The sequence below is a fragment of the Gopherus evgoodei genome, chromosome 3, assembly GCF_007399415.2.
Source record: "Gopherus evgoodei ecotype Sinaloan lineage chromosome 3, rGopEvg1_v1.p, whole genome shotgun sequence".
NCBI classification, from domain to species: Eukaryota; Metazoa; Chordata; order Testudines; family Testudinidae; genus Gopherus; species Gopherus evgoodei.
Genome location: NC_044324.1, coordinates 107,461,034 through 107,482,686, shown reverse-complemented (window position 1 = coordinate 107,482,686; position 21,653 = coordinate 107,461,034). Strand labels below are relative to the sequence as shown.

Here is a 21,653-nt window from a genome sequence, read left to right as displayed (position 1 = left end):
GATGAGATGGGGAGTAATAGGTATCTATGTAAGAAAAAGCCCCAAATATCAGGACTGTCCCTATAAAATCGGGATATCGGTCACCCTACTTCCCCCAAAAGGGTACTTGTTGTGGTAACCAGAAAATCCACCCCCTCAACTGCAGGGGAGGAACCACTGAGCCCAGCTCACAAATGACTTCTTGGGATGAGTGAACAAACAGAAACAGGCCTCACCAGTTAAAATCAGGGATACAGAAGGGGACACTGACCAGAGAACACTCTGGATAGTGCCCATCGCTCCTCAAAGGTGTCTAAGAAGTCAATGGACACTACTCAGAGAGACTCTTCCAATTCCTTGTCCAGTCATGCCTTCAGGCAATTGGCCTGAGAGTCACAGAGCACCCCTTCATCAACCTTAATTAAAAATGGATCAGTTGATAAGCCAACAAAAAAATTGAACTTCCTTACTATCTCCTCTGACGAAACTCCAGGCCATATCCCTTAAAAAATATATAATCAAGGAACCCTGTTTTGTGCCACGTGGTGCCCAAATTAGGGAAAAAATACACCTTCCCCAGTCCACTCTACCACAGGGGTCCTTTTGCAATTCCTTCCTCTTCTGTCAGTCTCTGGAAACTACTCACTGGTGTGCTCAGATAATTTTAATCATATCCATCAATTTTTGGTACAGAGAAGAATGGAAGGCAAATTAGTTTCTACAGGAGGTCAAATTCTCCTTTGTTTCATGTTCTACCTCAGTTTCCTAAACAGAAGCCAGACAATGCAATAGAGACCTGCATGGCCTTTGGATCTCTTTCCCTCACAAGTGTGCACTTCAATTATGGCTTACAGAAAAACAGAAGGATTTGAGTATGTGGGATTCAGTCTTACGGAACAATTCTAAATCAGAATGGACCTCATTACAATCAAAGAACTGAAGTCCTAGAGAATAAAAACAGCACCTTTCAGCTGAGGATTTTAAGTGTTGCACCCAATTTCTGTACAATTCAGGTATCATATTTCTATCATAACTTTATATGAAGTGTGTGGTTTGTATTCCAATGACTTACATTAAGAAGCCGAGACACATGTTAATAAATGCTTTCTTGTAATGTCTTAGTCTGTACATTTTTATTGCAAATATGGCCATGTCCTTTCCCTCCCATCAAAGTCTGGACTGAATTAACTGAAGTGGTTTCTTAATGAATTTGGAAAATTAAAAACAAATGCAGTACTTATGAGCTCAAGTCAGCTCAAACTATTGTAAGCTTTTCTGAAGCCATGGGGGGAAAAAGGTTTATCCTGTCTTTTAACACTGAGGCCAGCAGTAGAGCCACATCTGCCACTATGGCCATGTCTACGCTACAAAATTATGTTAACCTAACTTTCATAGGTATAAAGCCGCCGGAGTAATTACAGTACATCACATAAAGAACAAGGAGTACTTGTGGCACCTTAGAGACTAACACATTTATTTGGGCATAAGCTTTTGTGGGCTAAAACTCACTTCATCGGATGCATGCAGTAGAAAATACAGTAGGAAGATTATATATACACACATAGAGAACACGAAAAAATGGGGTGTTGCCATACCAACTCTAACAAGACTAATCAATTAAGGTGGGCTATTATCAGCAGGAGAAAAAAACTTCATGTGTGCATCTACACTTTGCTCCTTGTGTCAGTGGTGCATGTCCTCACCAGGAGTGCTTGTATGGGGCATTGTGGGACAGCTCCTGAAAGCCAGTAACAGTCAACATAAGCAACACAGTTTCTACACTGACACTGTGTCAAAATAACTACATTGACTCTTAGCTGCTTGTGGAGGAGGAGTTATTAAGTTGACATAAGGGTCAGTTATGTCAGCAGAAGCGAAATTTAAGTGTAGATATGTCCATTATTAGGTTGATGTAAGCTGCCTTGCGTCAACCTAACTCTAATATAGACCAGACCTATGACAACCTCAGGAGAAGCATGCCCCACCCTTTGAGAGCATAGAATTAGATTTCTAATGGTATATAAACAAGTGGAAATGTACTCCCTAATATTTGCATACCTTAACTTTGCCACAGCCAGGGCCAAACATTTAAACTAATTGCTTGTCTAAGATGAAATACACCCAGACAAACATACTTGCTCCAGTACTGGATGTAACAGCTATAGATCACCTGCAGTTTTCTCCTGCAATCCTTTATTTCCCCACCACAACAGCAAAATGAACTGAGCAGCCTTGAAATCAGAATGCATGGCTTCTGACACCACATTCAGTCAGCCAGAAGGATGTGCTCATACCAGTCAGCACACTACATGATACTGGTCTGGGAAGCGAGAATTTCAAGATCCCTCAAAGCCAACCCAAGACTCCCTTTCTGGCAAGACTCCCTTTCTGGCAGTATAGCATACCTGCTTCATGGTCCCTTTGTCTAAGTGCCCCTTGGTTCAATTAAATCAAAATCCAAAGACACTACAGATAGTTAAAGTGTAGTTTTTATTAAATTATAAATTTTGTAACAAAAACCAAGACAGATCAACAAAGACCAACAAAAACAAACTACAAGGACTAGACAGCAAAGCCAATGAAAATGCAATGAAGTGTGTACAGATAAGAATGATCAACGAAAGTTAATAGCATTTTTACATTTCCACTGCATGAAGATAAAATGATTGCTTTGTCTAATAAAACACATCTTAACTCCAAACTCACATATTATTTTCTCACATTAAATTAAGCATCCTGCTCATACCCAACATCTTGTCTGTTCCCACATTGCTTTAGTGTTCTTTTCATATATCAATCCATGCAGAAAGTAGTAAGACACTTAATGCAACAGTCAGATAATGAAGACAATCTGAGTTGTACAGTGGATATACATTGGCCAAAAAGGGACTGAGTATCTCCACGGGGTAAAATGCTACAAAATAAACACAGAAGACATTTTCAAGAAAACTGGGTATTGCTAAGTAGCTTTCAAACCATTAACAAGACACCCCAGTTTCTTACATTTAAAGAGTCTTCCAGCTGAGACATGTTGAGACTTTAAGTTAACAGGCCAAATCTGTTTCTCCCTTTTCCCCCTCCCACTTCAAATACACTGCTAGGTTTGAGTGCAATGCCAGCATGGACAGAAAATTTACAGATACTGGTCTGAGTTTTTAACACATGGCTCTAAATTTAAACTTCAGTTATCGTGCACTGTCCATCAGGCCTTCTAGATCTTACACTGGTGCTTACTGCTCCACCCCCTGCCACTGGTCTCTCTATTACTGATTGGTTTGCATTTGCATTCAAGTGTCTTTGCTGGGCAGAGGACGTGTGTTGCTGAAGTTGAGCATACACATCCTCACTATCGCTGCTATCATCCGATTCGGTTTCCTCAACGGAGGTATCAGGGGCTGGCACCCTACCAGAAGATGATGGCTCATGGTCTTCCTCTCCCTCTCCCCTATGACTTCTTTCAGCCATGCTGTCTCCGTTTATTTGTAAGTGGGCAAAAGAGTTCTCTAAAGAAGTGCTTGCATCAGGTGATGGCGTTGCAGGACTCGTCAGCTGACCATCTAGTGAAGTTAGGGGTCTAGCAGAAACGGATGCTAGAGGCTGCGCAGCAGCAGCCCCCAGAGCCGATGTACTGTCTGCGCCATCAGCAGAGCTCTCTCTTCCTAGATTGACAGTGTTAGAATCACAGTCCAACCTAAGCCCGGCCACTCCCTTCTTTGGTATATCTATTATGTCCCGTTTTATTTTCCTGCGACGTCCATGCTCATTTCTCCTATACTGAACCATGTTTTCGAGATCTGCTACATACAAAAACCCAGCAATTAACATTTCAGTACTCTTTTTACCTTTGGAAAAGGCATCTTCCAGCTCCCTACTGGTACGTTCATCATATTGCCACCAACCATTTCTACCTTCATAGTACCAAGCATATTCCCCATTGCCTCTGCTTGCCACTTTGAGTTCCTCTGGCGACAGTAAGGTTGGCTTGTCAAGAAAGTCCTCAGGAATCTCCTGCCGACACAGTGCACATCGTTTTCCAAGCCAGGAAGCTCCCTTCACACACAGATAGCAGAAAACATGTTTACAAGGCAGACTCACTGGGTGGACACACGTTTGCAGACAGATAGCACATTCAGGGACTGTTAGGGAAGGTGTTGCATTGGAACATGACTCATTTGTCTTCCTATTAGTGGGAAGCATGTTGATCGAGTGATCAATTTCACCACAGCCAGCCATCCTACAAAGAATCAGAAATAGATTTAAGTCAGGTTATAGGTATTAAGACAAATCAGTACCTTAACTCACCTAAGACAATACTAATCACAGAAGAAATAAAAGCTTTCCATGAAGTTAAACTTTTGGACAATCAGATATGAAACAAACTGAGCATTTTAAAACATTTATGTTTTATAGGTGCATAGTTCAGTGATGTTAACAATGGCTTCCAAATACCAAGTTCAGCATCCCAGCCTGGTTGTCTATTTCAGTTTTAGTATGCCAGTTCAGACTAATTGATTTGCAGTTCCTTCTGTGCTCCCAGGCAGGATGTTAGCTAATCAATAAGGAATTTTCTTTTGTGCATACTCTGGTGCAATAGCTGCTTGAGTGCATTCAGTCAGCCAGCCGTTTGTATGCCTCTTCAAGAAATGAACAGCAGCTGAAAGTTTGTAAATCTTGCTTTCATGACAGAAAATCCTCAAGAAGTGCTCTGCCTGTAGACACCTACGTGAAGCAACTTATAGAGCTTGTCTTGATAATGATGGTGAGCATCAACTCAGGAGCCTAGAAGATGGAAATACCTATTCAGCAGCCTTCTCCCACCCCCCCAGCACTCTATGGGTGCTCTCATGAGGGACTTTCCGTCCTTCCTCTCATCTAATAGCCCTCAAGAGTCAGCTAGGCACCCAGGCAAAAGTAGTAACTTTGTGATTAATGGTGAGTGTTGTAGAGCAGTGCCTTTCAACCTTTTCAGACTTCTATACCCCTAATCCTTTCAGGAGTTTGATTTGTCTTGCATAATCCCAAATTACACTTCACTTAAAAACTACTTGCTTACAAAAGACATAAAAATACAAAAGCGTCACAGCACAGCATTACTTAAAAATAGCTTACTTTCTCATTTTTATCATATAATTATAAAATAAATCAATTGGAATATAAATAATGTACTTAAATTTCAATGTGTAGTATATAGAGCAGTATAAACAAGTCGTCTATATGAAATTTTAGGTAGTACTGACTTCGCTAGTGCTTTTTACGTAGCCTAGTGTAAAATTAGGCAAATATCTAGATGAGTTTATGTATCCCCGGAAGACCTCTGCATACCCCCATGGGTATACGTACCTCTCATTGTGAACCAGTGTTGTAGAGTGCCCAGAGAGAACCTGCATCATAACTCCTTCCAGACATGGCTGTAGCTAGCAGTGACACGTGTTGGCAACCATATTAACTCTAGATTTAGGCTTGACAACAGATACCATTCCAGCTGCTTCTTGCCTGAAGTACCACCCTCCCTTCCCAAGTGGCTAACTATCAGTCTCTACTTTGCCTCTCCAGCCTACCATCTTTGGTAGGTATTCTCAAAGTAAAACTGTCCTTTAAAATATCTTCCCTCCTCCGAACAAAATATTAGCTGCCTCAGGGTTGATACTAGTCCTCTTTACAATATACAGACTGCTGTCTACCAGACCCTTTCTCTCTTGGAGCAATGTATCTTTCTCGGAACCAAACACCCCAAAGGTGTGAAAATTTCAGAAAGTTAATGTTAAGGAATTTTCATGGGGGAAGAGAGGACCCAGATTGAAAGCTGTGTGAGGTTAGAAGGGGAAAGAACTGTTTCACTTATTTATCCCCTACAGAATTCAAAGGAAAAAGGGAACTCTAAGGACACAAAGCAGGCTATCTGACAATACAAATCTGAAGATCAAACCTCTCTTCCTTAGATTTAGATAGGGTCCTTCATATAGCTCCCATGACTCCAAAAGAGCTATCTGAAGGGTTAAAATAATATTGGTGAGAACACTAATAAACGGATCTTTCCTGTTCATTCTGTTGTGGAATCCAAAGTGCTCTCTTTGGGAGAATCTTAATTCAACATGATCTTCCTCCTACTAAAGCAAGATTGTTTATCTTGAGGAAATTTATCAAACTACCTGGGACTCAGTTCCTTCAGGAACCAAGAAACTCTCTTCTTCCCCAGAGGATGTGCAACCCCTGCAGAACTCAGAGACATAGATAAGGATTTTAAAAGGATTAGGTATGCAGCAGCATCTCAGGCCTTTTATTTTAGCTCATTCCTATCTGCTAGGTAACAGTTAGTTGGGTACTATCATCATAATTTTCTTCTGAATGACAGACACTAATCTCTTCAAACCACTTCCTGATCATTTATGCTTACTAAAAGTACTACAACTTGAGCACTTAGAAGATCATGTGGATAAATGTACCCACCTATATTTCAGTTTCTTATCTGAGAATTTCCCCCTCCCTTAGACAAGATCAATAACTAAGATAAAGATTAATGGAATCTTTATAATAGTGTCTGAATTGACATGCCAGAATGCAGAAGTAGAATTACCATCTGGCAATTGTCTTTCTGCACAGTAATATGTGCCAAATTGAGTGAGTCACCCTAGAATGATCTGAGAAGATACTGTACCAGTTGCGTTACAGATTTTCCTCCAATTAACTTGTTTTGTAGCTTTCTCAGACTCTTGAAGTTATGTTTCGGAATAGAATTTGTTTAGATTCAAGTTAGTGTTTGTGCTTGAGAGTTTATTACAGAGGGACACATGCTACTGATTTCTCAGAATACCCACAGGATGTAATGGAGCTGGTATTTCCCAGGGAAGTAATTGAAAGAAAAACCCTTGTACTGATTACCATATGCCAACAATTGAAGAGGAGAGCAGGAACAACAGCTTCAATAATGGTGTATTATTGTCCAGAAAGACGGTTAGGTAAAGATTCTTATTTCCCTACTAGTTTTACAAGAGACTCCCTTCTGAATGCTCTTTTTAAAATTGTCCTCTCTTTAGAGGACTGGAAGAGGTTAAACACCCTTTTGTATAAATAATTTTCCATACAAGTTTCATATCACACCTGATTAACACCTCAGAGAAAGCCAAGACTACCAAACTCTAAGCACAAATGCACCTGGTATTGGAAAAAATCACAAATTCTGGTGCTTAGCAATGCAAAGAGCATTAGCACTTAGACACTCCAATCAATGGTTCAAATGAGTTAATTTATAGGTTTACTGTTAGCTAAGTTACTTCTAATTTGCCACGGGCAAGCATGTGGGGTGGAGTGGCGAGGAAGCTAGACTTGCCTTCAGTCTTGGAATGCTGGCTCTCAGGAGAGAAACTGAGACATTCCTAGTTTACACAGATGTGTGTAGTCTCTCGAAGAGATTGCCAAACTAATCAAATTCTGCTTCTTGACTTCCAAGTGTGGAACTGGCTTATCTAGGACTTTTTGCTTATTCACATGGCTTGAGCTAAGAGAGGAAGACAATTATTTGGAGGGGGAATGATTTCAGGTAGATAGGGCATGACAATCTTATCTCAAAATTCAAACAAGCACTGTTATTCCATAACTTAGAGCGATAAAAAGAGACCTGTTTTTTAAATTAACAAGGCTAAAGATTTAATCCATTTCCCCAGAGGCCCAATCAGCTTCTTGGTTCCTATAACAGCTGAGGTCCACTGGAGTTGCATATGCACAAATTAGAGGGCAATCAGGCCTCAGAACATTTAAATTCAATAAAACTAACACAATCTAAACATGTCATTTTTAGAAGATCCTATCATTAATGGTTTTTTTTTTTAATAATCATGTTCTACGGGTTTACTTGATTATTCAGATCCAGTAGGACAAACAAAAAACATTTGTTTTCAAAATTAGTAAATGGCACTTCAAAAGAAGGAAAAAATATTTAGAGACCACAGTAGCAATGGTCAAGTTATGGTTCAGAAGGCGCTGTCATTCCAAGCTTCCTTTCAGGTACTCATATAAGTAAAGGATAGCTTGCTCTGGGCTGAAATTTCCCATGTTTGTTCTTAGCCCAATGGTAATTTTTTTATTTTGAAGTTTGATCAACAACTAATTGGGGTCAATCTGTAGGACTGCCTTTATTTTTAATTGCTTAAGCTCTATTTTCACTTTTTAAAATGGCTGATAAACAGCAAGAATTATGTTTTTTACCACTGTTGCAGAAAGCAGCTGAAAATATACTCGTTCATTTCAAACACCACTTTTAAAAATAAAACTATCTGAAACATTTGGACCAAAAATTCAGGTGTGAAAAGAATGCTCAAAGAACACTGGGCATTTGAACATGAAACAATGCACGCTGAAATGCAATAAACCACTTAAGATGGACCCAACCCACATTTCTGCCAGATATCTGTCCCTGTTATCCCCTATTTTTATAGGAATGTATTATCATTAAATCATACATACAATTTCACACATTCTTTGGCTGTATGTCTGGAAGTATCCTCATTAGCACTCAAAATTTGGATCAGGTGATGCAGGAAATCTAGATAAAAAGCCTTCAGGCATTATGGGTCCCTTCAAAGAGAGAAACTGGATTTACCTCAGTAGATAATTATTTTTGTTAATAGTAAAGGCCAGATTTTGAACCTCAATTCAGTATCTCTAAGTAACTGATAAATTCAAGTCGATTAACATAATAAAACAATGATGTTGAGCTTACTTCTTTTTTAGTATGGTTCCTGATGACGCATGCCACAAGACTAAAATTGTCCTCTTCAAATGTATCCAGTCAGAATATAGTGTACTCTTTCCCACTGTTGGCTCATTCTTCTGCGCTACACAAGAGAACACTACTAGCGTTTCAACTTCTCTGCAAGTTGAGGAAAAGAAAACATCATTATTAGAGGAACACTGAACAGAGTTCCCTTTCATTTAGCAGTCTAATAGCAAACAAAATACAGTGTTATGTTCTCATTACAGCAAATGGAAGAATACCACCCTCTTACCATTTTATGCAGGATATTTTCAACATCTAGAAATACAGTTTTCAAATAGGTGGTTGTCTTGTTTTAAAATCCCCAATTTCTGCCTGCATTTTGTCATCCACTTTTGTGATATCAAACTTCAACAAATCTACCTCACTTACTAAGGTATTTATAAAGGCAACTGCATTGGTATATAAGAACTAGGTAACTGCGAGTGAACGGTGATTCTTAAGACTGCTGCTTACTATGTAATGACAAGCAGTGGAGAAACAAGAGCAACTATATTCATACCCAATACTCGTCTCTCTACTTCCCAAGCCTTTCAACACATTACATAATTCTAGGAAGTTGTGTGATCACAAGTCCCTTCTTAAACTCAGGAAGTTTGGGAAGGCAGAGGGGCTTTAACATTCATAAAATGTTTTGGGATTCATTCATAATAAATTGTGTGTATGCATTTTGTGAGAGAGGATGATAAGGTAGTTCAGTTTCCATAACCATTTGGTCAAATGCCTCCTTCAAAGTGCCAAGGGTACCAGTTAATGCCAGTCATGATACACTTTCCAATGTGTGATTTGTTCTGCAGAAACTAGACTGACACTAATTTATGTCACACAAGCCAAATAGCCATCAGATGGTAATAACTGTCTTACTAATGACAGAAGCTGGAACTGAAGCAGTGACCTGTAAGCAAATAACTCTAAAGCAGGGATCTGCAACCCCCAGGAGGTCACAAAATGATACCAAGGTGTCAAGATCACATTGTCCCCACACCCTAACTGAAATCAAGCAAGTTCAGGTCCTACTATAAAAAAAGGGAGATGAAATATAGGAATAGTTGATAACTCTTAGGCTATGTCTACACTACCCATGTTACAGCGCGGGCGCAGCAGCGATGTAACGTGGACAATGCAGACTCGCTTTATTGTCAGGGGAGAGCTCTCCTGGCAATAACCCAAAAAACAAAAAAAAATCCTGAATGGGTGGTGGTACCTTTATTGCACTGTCTATACTGGTGCTTTTCAGCGCTAAAGCTTTTGTTGCTCAGGGATGTGTTTTTTCACAACCCTGAACGACAAAAGTTTTAGCGCTGAAAGTGGGAGTGTAGACACAGTCTTACTTGTGCTCTAAAGCATTACCAGTCCTATGGGTAGAGCTCCGTGTCTGTCACAGAGCCCGCAGAAGTCATGGATTCCATGACTTTCTGCAACCTCCAGGACTTCTGCAGGGGCCAGTGTGGCTGATCTCAGGGGTGCCAAAGCAGCTGGCCCCGGCGACAGCCACACCAGCCACCGCTCCCGCAGTTCTGGGCAGCGGTCCCTGGCCAGCTGACTGCAGCAGTAGTGGTTCCTGCCCGGCCAAAGCATCCACGGCCTCGGGCAGCAGTCTGCAGCTGGCCAGTCGGAGCAGCTGCAGTCCGCTGGCCCCGGCAGCCAATGTTGCTGGCCTTGGGTGCCCCCCAAAATTTAATCATATGTATTTTTAGTTTAAGTCATGCACAGGTTGCAGGCCATGAATTTTTGTTTATTGCCCATGACCTCTCCATGACTTTTACTAAAAATACCCTGACTAAACCGTTCGTTACCTTACCTGTGCCTATGAGTTACACATTCCTCCTCTGCTGCAGCTTTTAAAGCACTGTTAAATCACATTTATTTAACCAATTTGCACTACACCTTTCAATTGTTGCATCATGTATTACATTTGAGGTTCATTTTAAAGTGAACGTGAGAAAGTGTCATGTGTTTCCATTCACTCAAGAAAAGAGCTATTTCAGCGAAATTTTAGTGCACAGATCAGACTCACATGTATGCAGCACAGTGAAGTTAAAAAGCGATAGGTTCCTGAGAGAGAGCTGAATACTTAGCATAACTATAGAACATACATCATTGATAACACAGACTGTAAATGTTTAGATGACTTTTTAGTTAACGTGTCTGAGTAATAAATCACCATACTAAAGTTATTCTCTGGCTACAACTGAGCACGGGACATTTTAGAAATTATTCCTAAGGAATACTGCCAAGGTCAACAGGCCTCAACATATGTACTTACACCCTTTTAAAGGCAAAGGTTATTTTCAGTGTCTCTCTGGTCGTCTCCCACCCATTAGCTTCCAAAAAGAAGAGCTGCAACAATGTTAAAATTCCAGCTCCTCCTTAAGCAGCCAACAGACAAGATATTGGGTTTACTGTGACCAAAGAGTCAGTTGTAACAAAACTCAAGGTCCTGGGTGCGCTGTTTGATCTATCACCTTTTAGAAGCTGGCATTGAATTACGGCTGCTGCATCTCATTTAAAGAAGCTTTTTGTCTAACCCTTTTCCAAATCCACTGTCAGAGGTGATACACATCATAACCCAAATTAATTAACTGTGGAGTGGGGAGAAGGAAAATAAGTCAGCTCTTTTCAAGTCTTAAAAAGAGTATGCTCTGGGAATAATTATCCCTAAAAAAAATATCTAGTCAGGGATATAATTATAACTTTAAGGTAAAGCAGCTTTTTAACTTCTCTGTACCTTTAAAGTGAATTAGTTCAGAAACTGACTTCAGGAAACCTCTACATTTCATTAAATTGTTATTTCCACATTAAGCAAGACCTGAAAATTTTACCTAGCCAGGATCAAAGATGCCTGTGCTGAAACACGCACCCTTCCCCAAACTGCCCCTGCTCTGAATTTCTGTATGTTTTAAAGTAATTTCTCACCCTATGTACCTAACATTCTCTTCCCCACCTCTACCACCCTCAACTCTCCCATTACACACATAAAACCTCATTTCATTCACCAATTATCTCACACACAGGGGCTGAAACATTTATTCAACACCTAACAGCCAAATTATTAAACTAGAGAAGCAGCTCCAATGGCCAGGAGCAACATCCAGGTGAAAGCCGCATCCTATACCAGCTGCTGTGAAAGTGAAAGGTGCTGGGATTCCTACCAAGCTGATGTCCATGGTCTATACTCAAGGGTTCCATCTTTTGAAGTGTCTGGCTAGCAGGTGTCTCCTGCATCCTTCAAAACCCCGCTGGTTGTTGCAAGAGTGATGGTGAGCTTCTCTCAACAAAAGCATCATCCCTTCTACATCTGATTTTGGCACCCTCCTCTACTGCTCAGAGCTTTTCCCAGATTGAAACAGAGGGAAACTGATTATTCTTGTCAGTTTAATTGCTGCCCCCAGAGTACTCTCTCACAGCAGTGAAGACTGGGAATGCTCTGGTCAGTTTTTGCTTGGATGCTGCTTTTGAGTTCTGAACAGCAAAAGAGGAACTAAAAATCTGCGGATTTAGGAACACAGAGCTTTCAGTTTCTACTTTGTTCATATTTGGAAGATGAACGTCACAGTCATAAAGGCTAGAAACTTATTTCCAGATAGAAGCTTATATTTTGCAAAAGCAGACAGAAGGAAAGCTTCCTGCTTGCCAAAGGCTAGTGGATGTTTAAAGCCTTGTAGTTCTGCCAACCTTGCGAGTACTGTACCACTACACAGAGTACTCTGAAATAATTAATACAATTAAGACATTGATTAATTCATGAAATTAAGATTGCCCCTATATGCTTAAAAAGATATGAAATCCTCATTCAATAACTTGTCAATAAACATAATTTAAGATACATAAAACCTTTTCTTCTGTAAATACAGCTGGCTCTACCAAAAGCCAATTTTAGAATTTTTCATTAGGCTCCCCGACTCAAAAGACATTAAACAAAACCCTGTCTGAATAGTGCCTCTGCTTAATACTCAGGAAGCAGTTATAAAAACTGAAGAATTTTTTAAAGATATTCCAACTTAAAAAATGAAAATTATACTACCGTCTAAAAATTTGTTACTTGCCATTGTTACAATTGACATGATATTACTATAACTGAAATTAGTTTGTCTTCTTTGTGCATTTGACAGCACACTGTGACAGACAGTTTCACTGTCTCCCCCATATAACCAGTCACTTTCCCATATATATATATATAGTGATGGGATTACATTTCAAGTTGATAAGAGTCCTTTTATGCATTCCATGATCACTTAATAAAAAGGGCTGATGTTTAGTTACCAGATACATCCGTTCACTACTGTATCACAGGGAAAAAAATAGTATTAAATGGTCAAACATTTTTATCAAAACTGGTGAAGAGATGTTAAAAATAAAAGTTTTCCTCCTCTTATTCTGCTACAACTGGAACCTTAATTCTAAGCTCCAGTTACAACAGATACGTTACAGAAGTTTCAATTTCATAGGATCATAGGAACATAAAGCTGGAAGGGTCCTCAAGACGTCATCAAGTCTAGCCCCCTATACTCAGGCAGGACCAACGTAAACCTAGACCACCCTGGCAGGCGACTGTCCAACCTTTTTGTGAAAACCTCCAATGATGAGGTTCCCATAATCTCCCTTGCTAGCCTATTCCAGATCTTAACTGCCCTTATAGGTAGAAAGTTTCCCCTAATATCTAATCTAACTCTGTCTTGTTGCAGATTAAGCCCATTACTTCTTGTCCTACCTTCAGTGGACATGGAGAGCAATTGATCACAGTCCTCTTTAGAACGGCTCTTAACATAGTTGAAGATTATTTCTAATATTGGATAAACAACTGCCAAATGTAACAGTCCTATTATGGACTTATTTCTAATATATCTAAACTTTGATTCACCATTCACAACCAAAACAATGTAATATTCATTAACTCCAACAGGAATTTCGCCAGTGATGTCCATGGAAGCAGGTTTGAGCCCCAAATTACCATTGCTGTGTAGAGACAGGTGCTGGATACAGCAACACCTTTATAACTTTTACTAAAATGCAGAGCAGAGAAAGAGTATGATTCTGTTAAGCTGGTTTCTACCACCAATTCTAGAAGTCAATTGTTCCTGTACGCTTTGAAAATTCTGCAGTTCTATCTTGGTAACTGACAGTCAATTACAGCTAAATTGATGCTGCATAATTTGAAGATGCAAGTTAAACCATATTTCATCAATTGATTTACACATTAGTAAAAAAATGGGCACAATTTCCTTCCTTCATTCAGCACAGATTTTGCACCATATCAATAGAGTCAGAGTAGCATTTTTTATTTCTTACAACTACTGTAATTGTTACCAATTTAGTTCTGTCCAACGGATTGTAGAGTAAATTGCTGGAAAATTATCAGTAAATAAAAGTCATTAAATAAAAGTTACTCTCATTTTGACCAAATCAAGATTCAGATTTTACTGTTAATTCAATACTATCTGACAAAAGCTTCATTCTGATAATCCATTTTAGAGAGCAGTTCCAAAGACCAGTTTTAAACAAACTGTCAACACTTGACTGCTGCCACTGTGCTTTTGTTTTCAAACTTGTATTTGATTGCAATATTTCCTTTAAGATATCAAGTTTGAGAAACACAAAAATAAATTCTGCATCTTATTCCTCCTAACAATTACTAAATAGTCTGGAATTTGTTTTAGCAGACAAGCAAAAAAACAACATTTACAGTCTGTAAAATAGGAAGATTACCATGAGATTCAGTCAAATAGTAAACATTTTATCCTTTTTATTGTGAACTAAAAACACTTTCAATTTGTTAGATCATGCCAATATAGGTTACTATCTCTTGCTCTTACATAAAAATTATATTTACCAGATATTCCTAGTAGTCTATTAGTTTCAGTGGAGAAGCTGTGTCATCTGTTCTTTGTACCAAAAAGTGGGCCACAGATCTATTTTCACCTTCCATTTAAACACGCTAAAAACAATGGAAGGAAATCCCAGGGCCCAACCTATTAGTTACCAAAAAAAGCATTTTCGTGAAAAGTTTTTGGGTGCCCCCTTTTTAGACCTCCTAAAGTACCGTAAGCATTTTGATATAATTTCCTAGCTCAATTTTTTATTACAATAATGAACATTACAAGCTACAGAGATGACATTTTGAAAACAGGATATATAAAACACTGCACAGCATTATTTATAAGATATTAAAAATTAATACTTCACACTTACGCAGTTCCTTTGCTCTGAGGAGCAGCCATGCGCTCTCCCTTTCCGCCCTTGCCCCCAACATTCCTCCATGCCTCCCTATAGGGGCATGCCCCACAGTTTGGAGACCTCTGGTCTAGAGTTTTGAAACTTAGATATATTTTAATATTTGCAAGTCAATTCTGCCTCCACTAACTGTTCAAAATACCCAACCACAGAAGAAACTGTGGAAAACACTACAAATACCTAAAACATAGCAAAATAGTCCTGTGAAGTCATCAAAAGACACATGAATGCAAGATTCAGACGAAAGATGATCAGCTATTTCTCAGATTTTGTATATTACTTATATCTAAGCTTGCAAGTAAGATTTTTATCAGTAAATGTTGCTAAACATCAATTTCACCATACACATAAACCCATGAAAAATATTTCCATCAATAACTGAAATTTATGGAGACAAAATAAGAAAAATGCTGCTTGAGACCTTCTTAGAGCTTGATTTGAGAACATTTAGGTTTTATGTTTTGACATGTGATGTTGACAATTTGTGTTTTAAGTTATAAAAACTTAACTTCTTGAATCTCAGTGTCTACTGTCATTAAACAATTGTCTGAACCCGTCTGACTACCAATAATTTCCCACAACCATGAAAATTTCTATCAATAAAAAAATGCAGAAAAATAGACATGGATATTATCCGTGCAAATCATAAAACAACAACAACAACAACAACAACAAAATTTCTCCCAAGCCTAATTACATCAGACCCCACCCTGGGCTTCCCACTTGTCAGGAGACAGGTCCCCTCCCCAGAGGGCTTTCAAAGCGGTGGATAAATTATAAATTTACTGCGGGTTAGGGGGTTTAAGATTTTTTTTTTAAATACAACGTTGAGCGGGGTCAAGTTGCCCCGATGCGCTGCCCTCCCCCAGCCCCAGGGGTCGTGGGCTGAGCTCGCAAGGGGGCGAGGGGGATAAATTAGCACAGTTCCCGGGGGGGGGGTGGCAGACACACCGGCGTCACGTGACCGAGGGGTTACGCAGTTGCCAAACAACGCAGCCCGATCCCTCGAGTGGGGGGTTGCCAGGGGCTCCGCCAGCCCCGCTCCCTCTCGGCAAAGCGGTGCGGGCCCCGCTCCGTCTGAGTGGCGGGCGGGCTCCTGCTTCTCCTTGGGCAGCTACCACCCACCCCACCTCGGGGGCTCTGTGGCCATTTGTCCAGGGCCCCGGCATCCGCTCCAGCCCCCGGGGCGGGGAGGCCCCAGCGGGAGCCGCTGTGAGGAGCCTGCGGGGTGGGTGAGCGGAACCCCCCCCCTCCTCCAGCGGGCGCGCGCGTGCAGGCCCCCGGCTCCCGAGCGGCGGGATCTAGAACGCGGCGGCGTCACGGACTCACCCGCGGGCCCGGCTCGCGCTGCTTCGTCGCTTCACCGCTGAGCGACAAGCGAACACCCGCCCGAGCCACCGTCACCTGCCGCCGCCGAGAGAGCGAGACGCGACGACGTCAGCGCGCAGAGGGGAGGGGGGACGCACCGTGGCGGGGGGGGAGGAGCGGTCAGAGACACTCCCACGGTGGAAGCCTGAGAGGGGGTGGCGACAAAGCAGACCCCCATTGGCGCGCAGCCACGCAGCCGCTCTCCCGCGGTGTCTCCCTGGGGAGTTCCCCCTGGCCCACAATACTCTCAGCCGCCTCCCTCCTACTGCTGCGCGTGTCCGCCGCGCGCTCCCTTTTGCTGCTTAGGCCCCAGCGGGTGTTGCGCGGCCCCTGGAGCACGCGCCGCGGAATGTGTCTGAGCTGGTGCCCAGCAGCCCGGACCCGGCCGCCCCTGCCCCTGGCGCTGCGGCGGGGACCCCACAGCACCAAGCGCCGCCCCCACGCTCCGGCGCTGCGCGCCAGCGGGGACCATCTGCTCGCGGAGTCTGACCTCGTGCACAGCGGCGCCCGGGCAGCCCCGCAGGGAGCCCCGGCACCAGGGTTTGGCCAAAGCGAATCTTCCAGCTGGGCAGCCCGCCTGGATCTGCAGACAGCAGGAGGTGGAGAAGCTCGTAGTTCGCGTCAATGGTGACTCACCTTCACTGTTGTTTAATACCTAATGTTGCTTGTGTCCGGCTTGAGCTCCCAGCCCTGGTTCTTGTCACGCTTCCTGCTGCTGGATTAGCGAGTCCCTGTGGACCCGGTATTTTCTCGCTGTGGTCGTTTGGATCGGCTAAGCTCTTCAAGTCTCCTGCTATAAGGCATTTTCTCCAGCTCTTGGATCGTTTTGGTGGCTCTCCTCTTCACTTCCATTTTTTCAGCATCCTTTTAAAAACGTGGGCACCAGGTGTGTATACTGTGTTCCAGTATCGACCTCACCAGTGCTATATACAGGAGTAAAATCACCTCGTGCGGACTCACTACTCTCCTCTTTACACACACCAGAATATGTTGATGCTGTAGGTGCCACCACAGTATAAATGTTATATAATAATCTTTAACAATTATGCTGCATAATGAAAATCAGCAGCGCTATAAATTACATGGGCTGAGTTCCGAAGTGCATCCTAGGGCTCACAATTTCATTCTGAGTTTCACAGTATTTGGTGGCTTTCATAAAGCCACAGCTCCTGGACTGAAGTGATTATAATGTGATAACCTCAGTTTTGATTAAAAAGGGGTGAATTTCTAGCCAGAGAATAGCTTCAAAACACAACCTGAGAGCACGATAACAGTCCCACAACCAAATAAAAAGTACCCACATGTAATGTGTTTTAAAATCTCATTCTTTTTAAACCACAGTCAAGATTGGTGGAGCACATGATTTTTGAGCACTTGAAGTTGTACCAATCATAACACTACTGAACTGGCAAGCACATGTGTGTGTTTGTACTACTTGGCAGGATGGGATCAGGAGCACCCTGCCATGAGTAATACCATACTGTCCTGCAGTGCTGACTACAAAAGGGAACTTGCCTTTAGCTTAAAGTACTATTTTTGCACCAGAAGGAAATGAGTTCTGTTCCCATTGCCTCCCTGAAGTTCTCAGCAGCTTTGGCACGCAGCATACATAAGGCAGCCCCAACTCCCATGGGAAATTTTCTAAGTAGCAACTGATTTGTTACAATATTTTATGTTGAAGTTATGAGTCCAGACCAGACCATGGATCCAAACATCTAAAATTTTGAGAAATTCTGTTCTGAATCTGAACTTCTCAGCCATCATACTTAGTCTTTAGGATGATTTGTCCCCACATTTGAACAACCCTGTGCTTGGGAGAGGTTCAGATCCAGACTTTGAATTTTTAGCCCACTTCTGTTTGTGGCTCTAAAGCCTTGCCTGCACTGGAGAAATTTATCAAAATAATTCCAGTCAGATCTGACACTAGTTCATCTGAACTAGTGAATATAGTGGGAGCCAGTCTATGCAAGACTCCAGTATTTGTGGCAAAAACTTCCAGCCACCAGTACCCTTTGTAGACCAGCTTTAACATCACATTATCTGAATCAAAAGTTAGAACTAGTGAGAATTTGGGGATTAGTTTTTCCAGTGTAGACATGGGACCTTTCAACCCAAATGACCCCACCTTACAAACTCTATGCATGTAGTATCATTGAAGTACTGCCATCTTTGGAGTTGAGGATGATGGCCATATAGTGGGGGTGGAGAAATTCATACAAAGGTCAGCCACACTTTTTCCAAATGGATATAAAATTCAGTTGATCCTGTTCACACCAATGAGACAATAAAAATGTAGGATACTGTGTTTAGGTCCTGTTGTCAAATAGGACCAAGAAGTCTATTGTACAAACATCCTCTCTGCAACAAAAGACTGGTGAATGTTGAACCAGTAAGAGGAAGTGCAACTTCACAAACATATAGCCTGCAATAGGTAATGAATCATTTGCCCTTCACTTAATAAATCTTGGCAAAACTAAAAGTTTAACAAATCTAAGAATATTTTGAATACACTTCAGAATATGCAGTCAGAGCTTGATAGACTACAAAGCTTTTAGGCCACACTTTTTTTGAAGATAACACTCAGTTTACACCAGAAAATGGGGACACTGGGGGAAAATCAGTATCTGTTTCTTATCTCTCAGCAAGAAAGATAATTGAAGGATACTAAAGATTTTAAACAAAAATTCAAAGATTTTTTTAAATCACCAAACTCTTGTAAGATTTGAGAAAGCCCTATATATCATTAACCCTAGTCAACAAAATTTGACATAATTATATCCAAGGAGCTGTTAATATGGCAGCCTGTATTGCTATATAAAGTGCTTCCTGTCAGCCTGAGCCAAATAATAATTGGAAATTAAACAAATACTTTTACTGGTAATGGGGTTTTTTTTTAGCAACAATAGACATAGTCCTTTGCTCATCCAGAACCTGATCCTGTAGTTGTTAATGAGGCCAAATTCCCATTGAACTTGATGGGACTTTGACCTAAAAAAGTATAGGAGGCCAGGACCTTAAGGGACCTAATTAATCAAAGCAAAATTACTTTTTTATTTGAATAATAGCTGAGACTGTAATTCAATCACATGTCTCCAGGAGCTGGGACTGTGAAAACAATCACCAAATATCATAAGACTCATGATAAAATCACAAGAGTTGGCAACTCTTTAGTCCCTAGACAGAAGACATGTCAGATATTAAAATTAAAACAGAGGTTACACTTTATTTTAGTAAGCATTGGCACTAAATTGTCAAAATTAGTTTGTTCTTATTTTCGTGTGTCACAAATGCTAAAGTTGCAGTTCCTTGCTGGATCACTAGATGGTATATGAGGTAGCTGTAGGGAAGCTCAGGTGTCAAGGAATCTCTAGTTAGAATTTAGGCAGTGCTACAGTATCTGTCTTTATTGCCGTGGATCAGACACACCTGACTTGTGTTTAACTACATAGGAAATCCATGCAAAATTATTCCTGACAATTACTACTGGAAGTTACTTAGGTTGAAACCCTAACACCACTGTAGTTAATGGCAAAACTCCCATTTAACTTCTGTTGAGCCGTGTTTTGCTCCTAGAACTCACAGGGTGTATCTACATCATCATTTTAGCATTTTCCAGGAAAATACATATCAGCATTTTAGACTTCCAGCCCATTTAAGACTGGAACAGGGTATTGAAACTTTTGTAAGAGTCCAACTACACAGTTGCTTGCTGAGATGTTTGGAAGGAGCTCAGACCACACTCACCAGAACTGTGTGCTGGTGACCTTTCTGCAGAGTTCCAGATCTTAACGAGACAATAGTGGATATATAGCCCTAGTGTTCTGACCAGTTCTGTCTGAAAGCCGTATTACTACTCATGCACGTTGTTATATTTACACTGGGGGATACAATATTTCCGAGTGCTGCAATTGCACTAACACTGCAGTAGCAGCTCCGTGCAATGACTTTATGAGGGAAATTGAGAAGATGAAAAGCAGAAAGCATGAGAGGAACATGCAAAAAGAAAGAAGAAATGAACCAAATACATTTTTTAAAAAAATCTGTTTCCATCCTGAAATTAAAACCAGATTAGCAACTAAGAAAAAAAGGAAAACAATCTTGTTTCTAAAGAACAGTAATTCTTAAAAGGCTACCTGGGAGTGCCAAAAAATCTTGTTCTCCTGAGCTCTTAACACCACACATTGCTCTGGTGAAATTAAAACCTTCTGACATAAAAGTGCTTTGGTAAAGAACAAACCAGCTGAGAAGCCTCTGTGCTTCTTGTTTTATGAGTCAAATGTTTTTGCTGTTATTTTATAAAGCATTTATGGACATTTTCACACAGCTTCATTTGCTCAACTTTCAAACGGCTCTTTTTTTAAAAAAAAAATGTGATAGTGCTGCATGTAACCATGATAATGAAGTTGTTTCAGTTTGAAGGTTTTAATTAAAACATCTGTGGATGGTTCATATGCTCTCATAGATGATTCATTCCTGCAGCCTTTACTCAGGTGAGCAGTTCCATTGGCTTCACTAGGACTACTCACGTGAATAAGGATTGAAGATACAAGTCCATACTCTGTACCATGTGAGTGCTGTTTAGTATGCCAATCATAATTAGCTCACTAATACCTCGTGTTCCTCCATCTGTTTGCTGTATACATTTGTCTCTTGTCTTGTACTTAGATTCTAAGCTCGTTGAGACAAGGACTATCTTTTTGTTATGTATGTGTATAGTCTTAGAGATGATGCCTTCAGTACCAGGGTGGTGCTCCAGTGGTATAATGCCATTGTAGAGACTAATATGCCACTCTGGCCTAATCCCCTGCTAACACAATAGGGAAAAATAGGGTGAGGCCAGAGGACAGGAGATGTTGCTGGGATGCCTCTATTTGCACATCATCTGAGGCTACGTTTTTGGCCCCTGTGGCAACTGTATTTGTGTAAATTAGAGCAGCACTCTGCCTTCAACTTGCTTTAACTCTGTGCAGGCAGATCAGAGCTCTACAGAACTGCACCAAAATGCAGCAACTTCTGCACATCCACCCTGATGTTGCATGCTGTGCAGTTTATTTACACCACTGGATTTAGCCCAATATCTCTTGTCATAAAATAATAATATTTCATGTTAAATTAATTCGCTGCTCTTTGCCTGAACTGATTATTTTCCTCACTAGAAATATGGGAATCAAGTCTCTTGCACTGGTTTTGTAAAACTGGGGCTTTGTTTATTTCTCTGGATTTCTTCACATTTGCACTGAAAATAGAATCAGACCTTTAAAACTCATGTAAGTGAGAACACACTTGGACACGTGCTGTATTAGAG

At 40.9% G+C, this 21,653-nt stretch overlaps 1 protein-coding gene across 3 annotated transcripts; it reads right to left on the bottom strand.

Moving 5' to 3' along the window:
* Window positions 1-2,450: 2,450 nt before the first annotated feature.
* Window positions 2,451-16,418, bottom strand: RNF146 (ring finger protein 146). 3 transcript variants are annotated; one of them, XM_030556252.1, is made up of 4 exons: window positions 16,310-16,418; window positions 8,696-8,845; window positions 7,307-7,474; window positions 2,451-4,213 (listed from the first exon to the last, which is right to left on the bottom strand). In XM_030556252.1, the coding sequence occupies exon 4, from the start codon at window positions 4,210-4,212 to the stop codon at window positions 3,154-3,156; it is 1,059 nt and encodes a 352-aa protein (XP_030412112.1). In that variant the 5' UTR covers window position 4,213; window positions 7,307-7,474; window positions 8,696-8,845; window positions 16,310-16,418; the 3' UTR covers window positions 2,451-3,153. The 3 variants fall into 3 exon arrangements, with proteins under 3 accessions (XP_030412112.1, XP_030412111.1, XP_030412113.1); XM_030556251.1 differs by lacking the exon at window positions 7,307-7,474 and having other exon boundaries at window positions 16,310-16,417; XM_030556253.1 differs by lacking the exons at window positions 7,307-7,474; window positions 8,696-8,845.
* Between the last annotated feature and the right edge of the window lie 5,235 nt (window positions 16,419-21,653).

Bases quoted from the DNA above. Each gene is read 5' to 3' on its own strand.
- RNF146 (XM_030556252.1), bottom strand. From the start codon at position 4,212: ATGGCTGGCTGTGGTGAAATTGATCACTCGATCAACATGCTTCCCACT.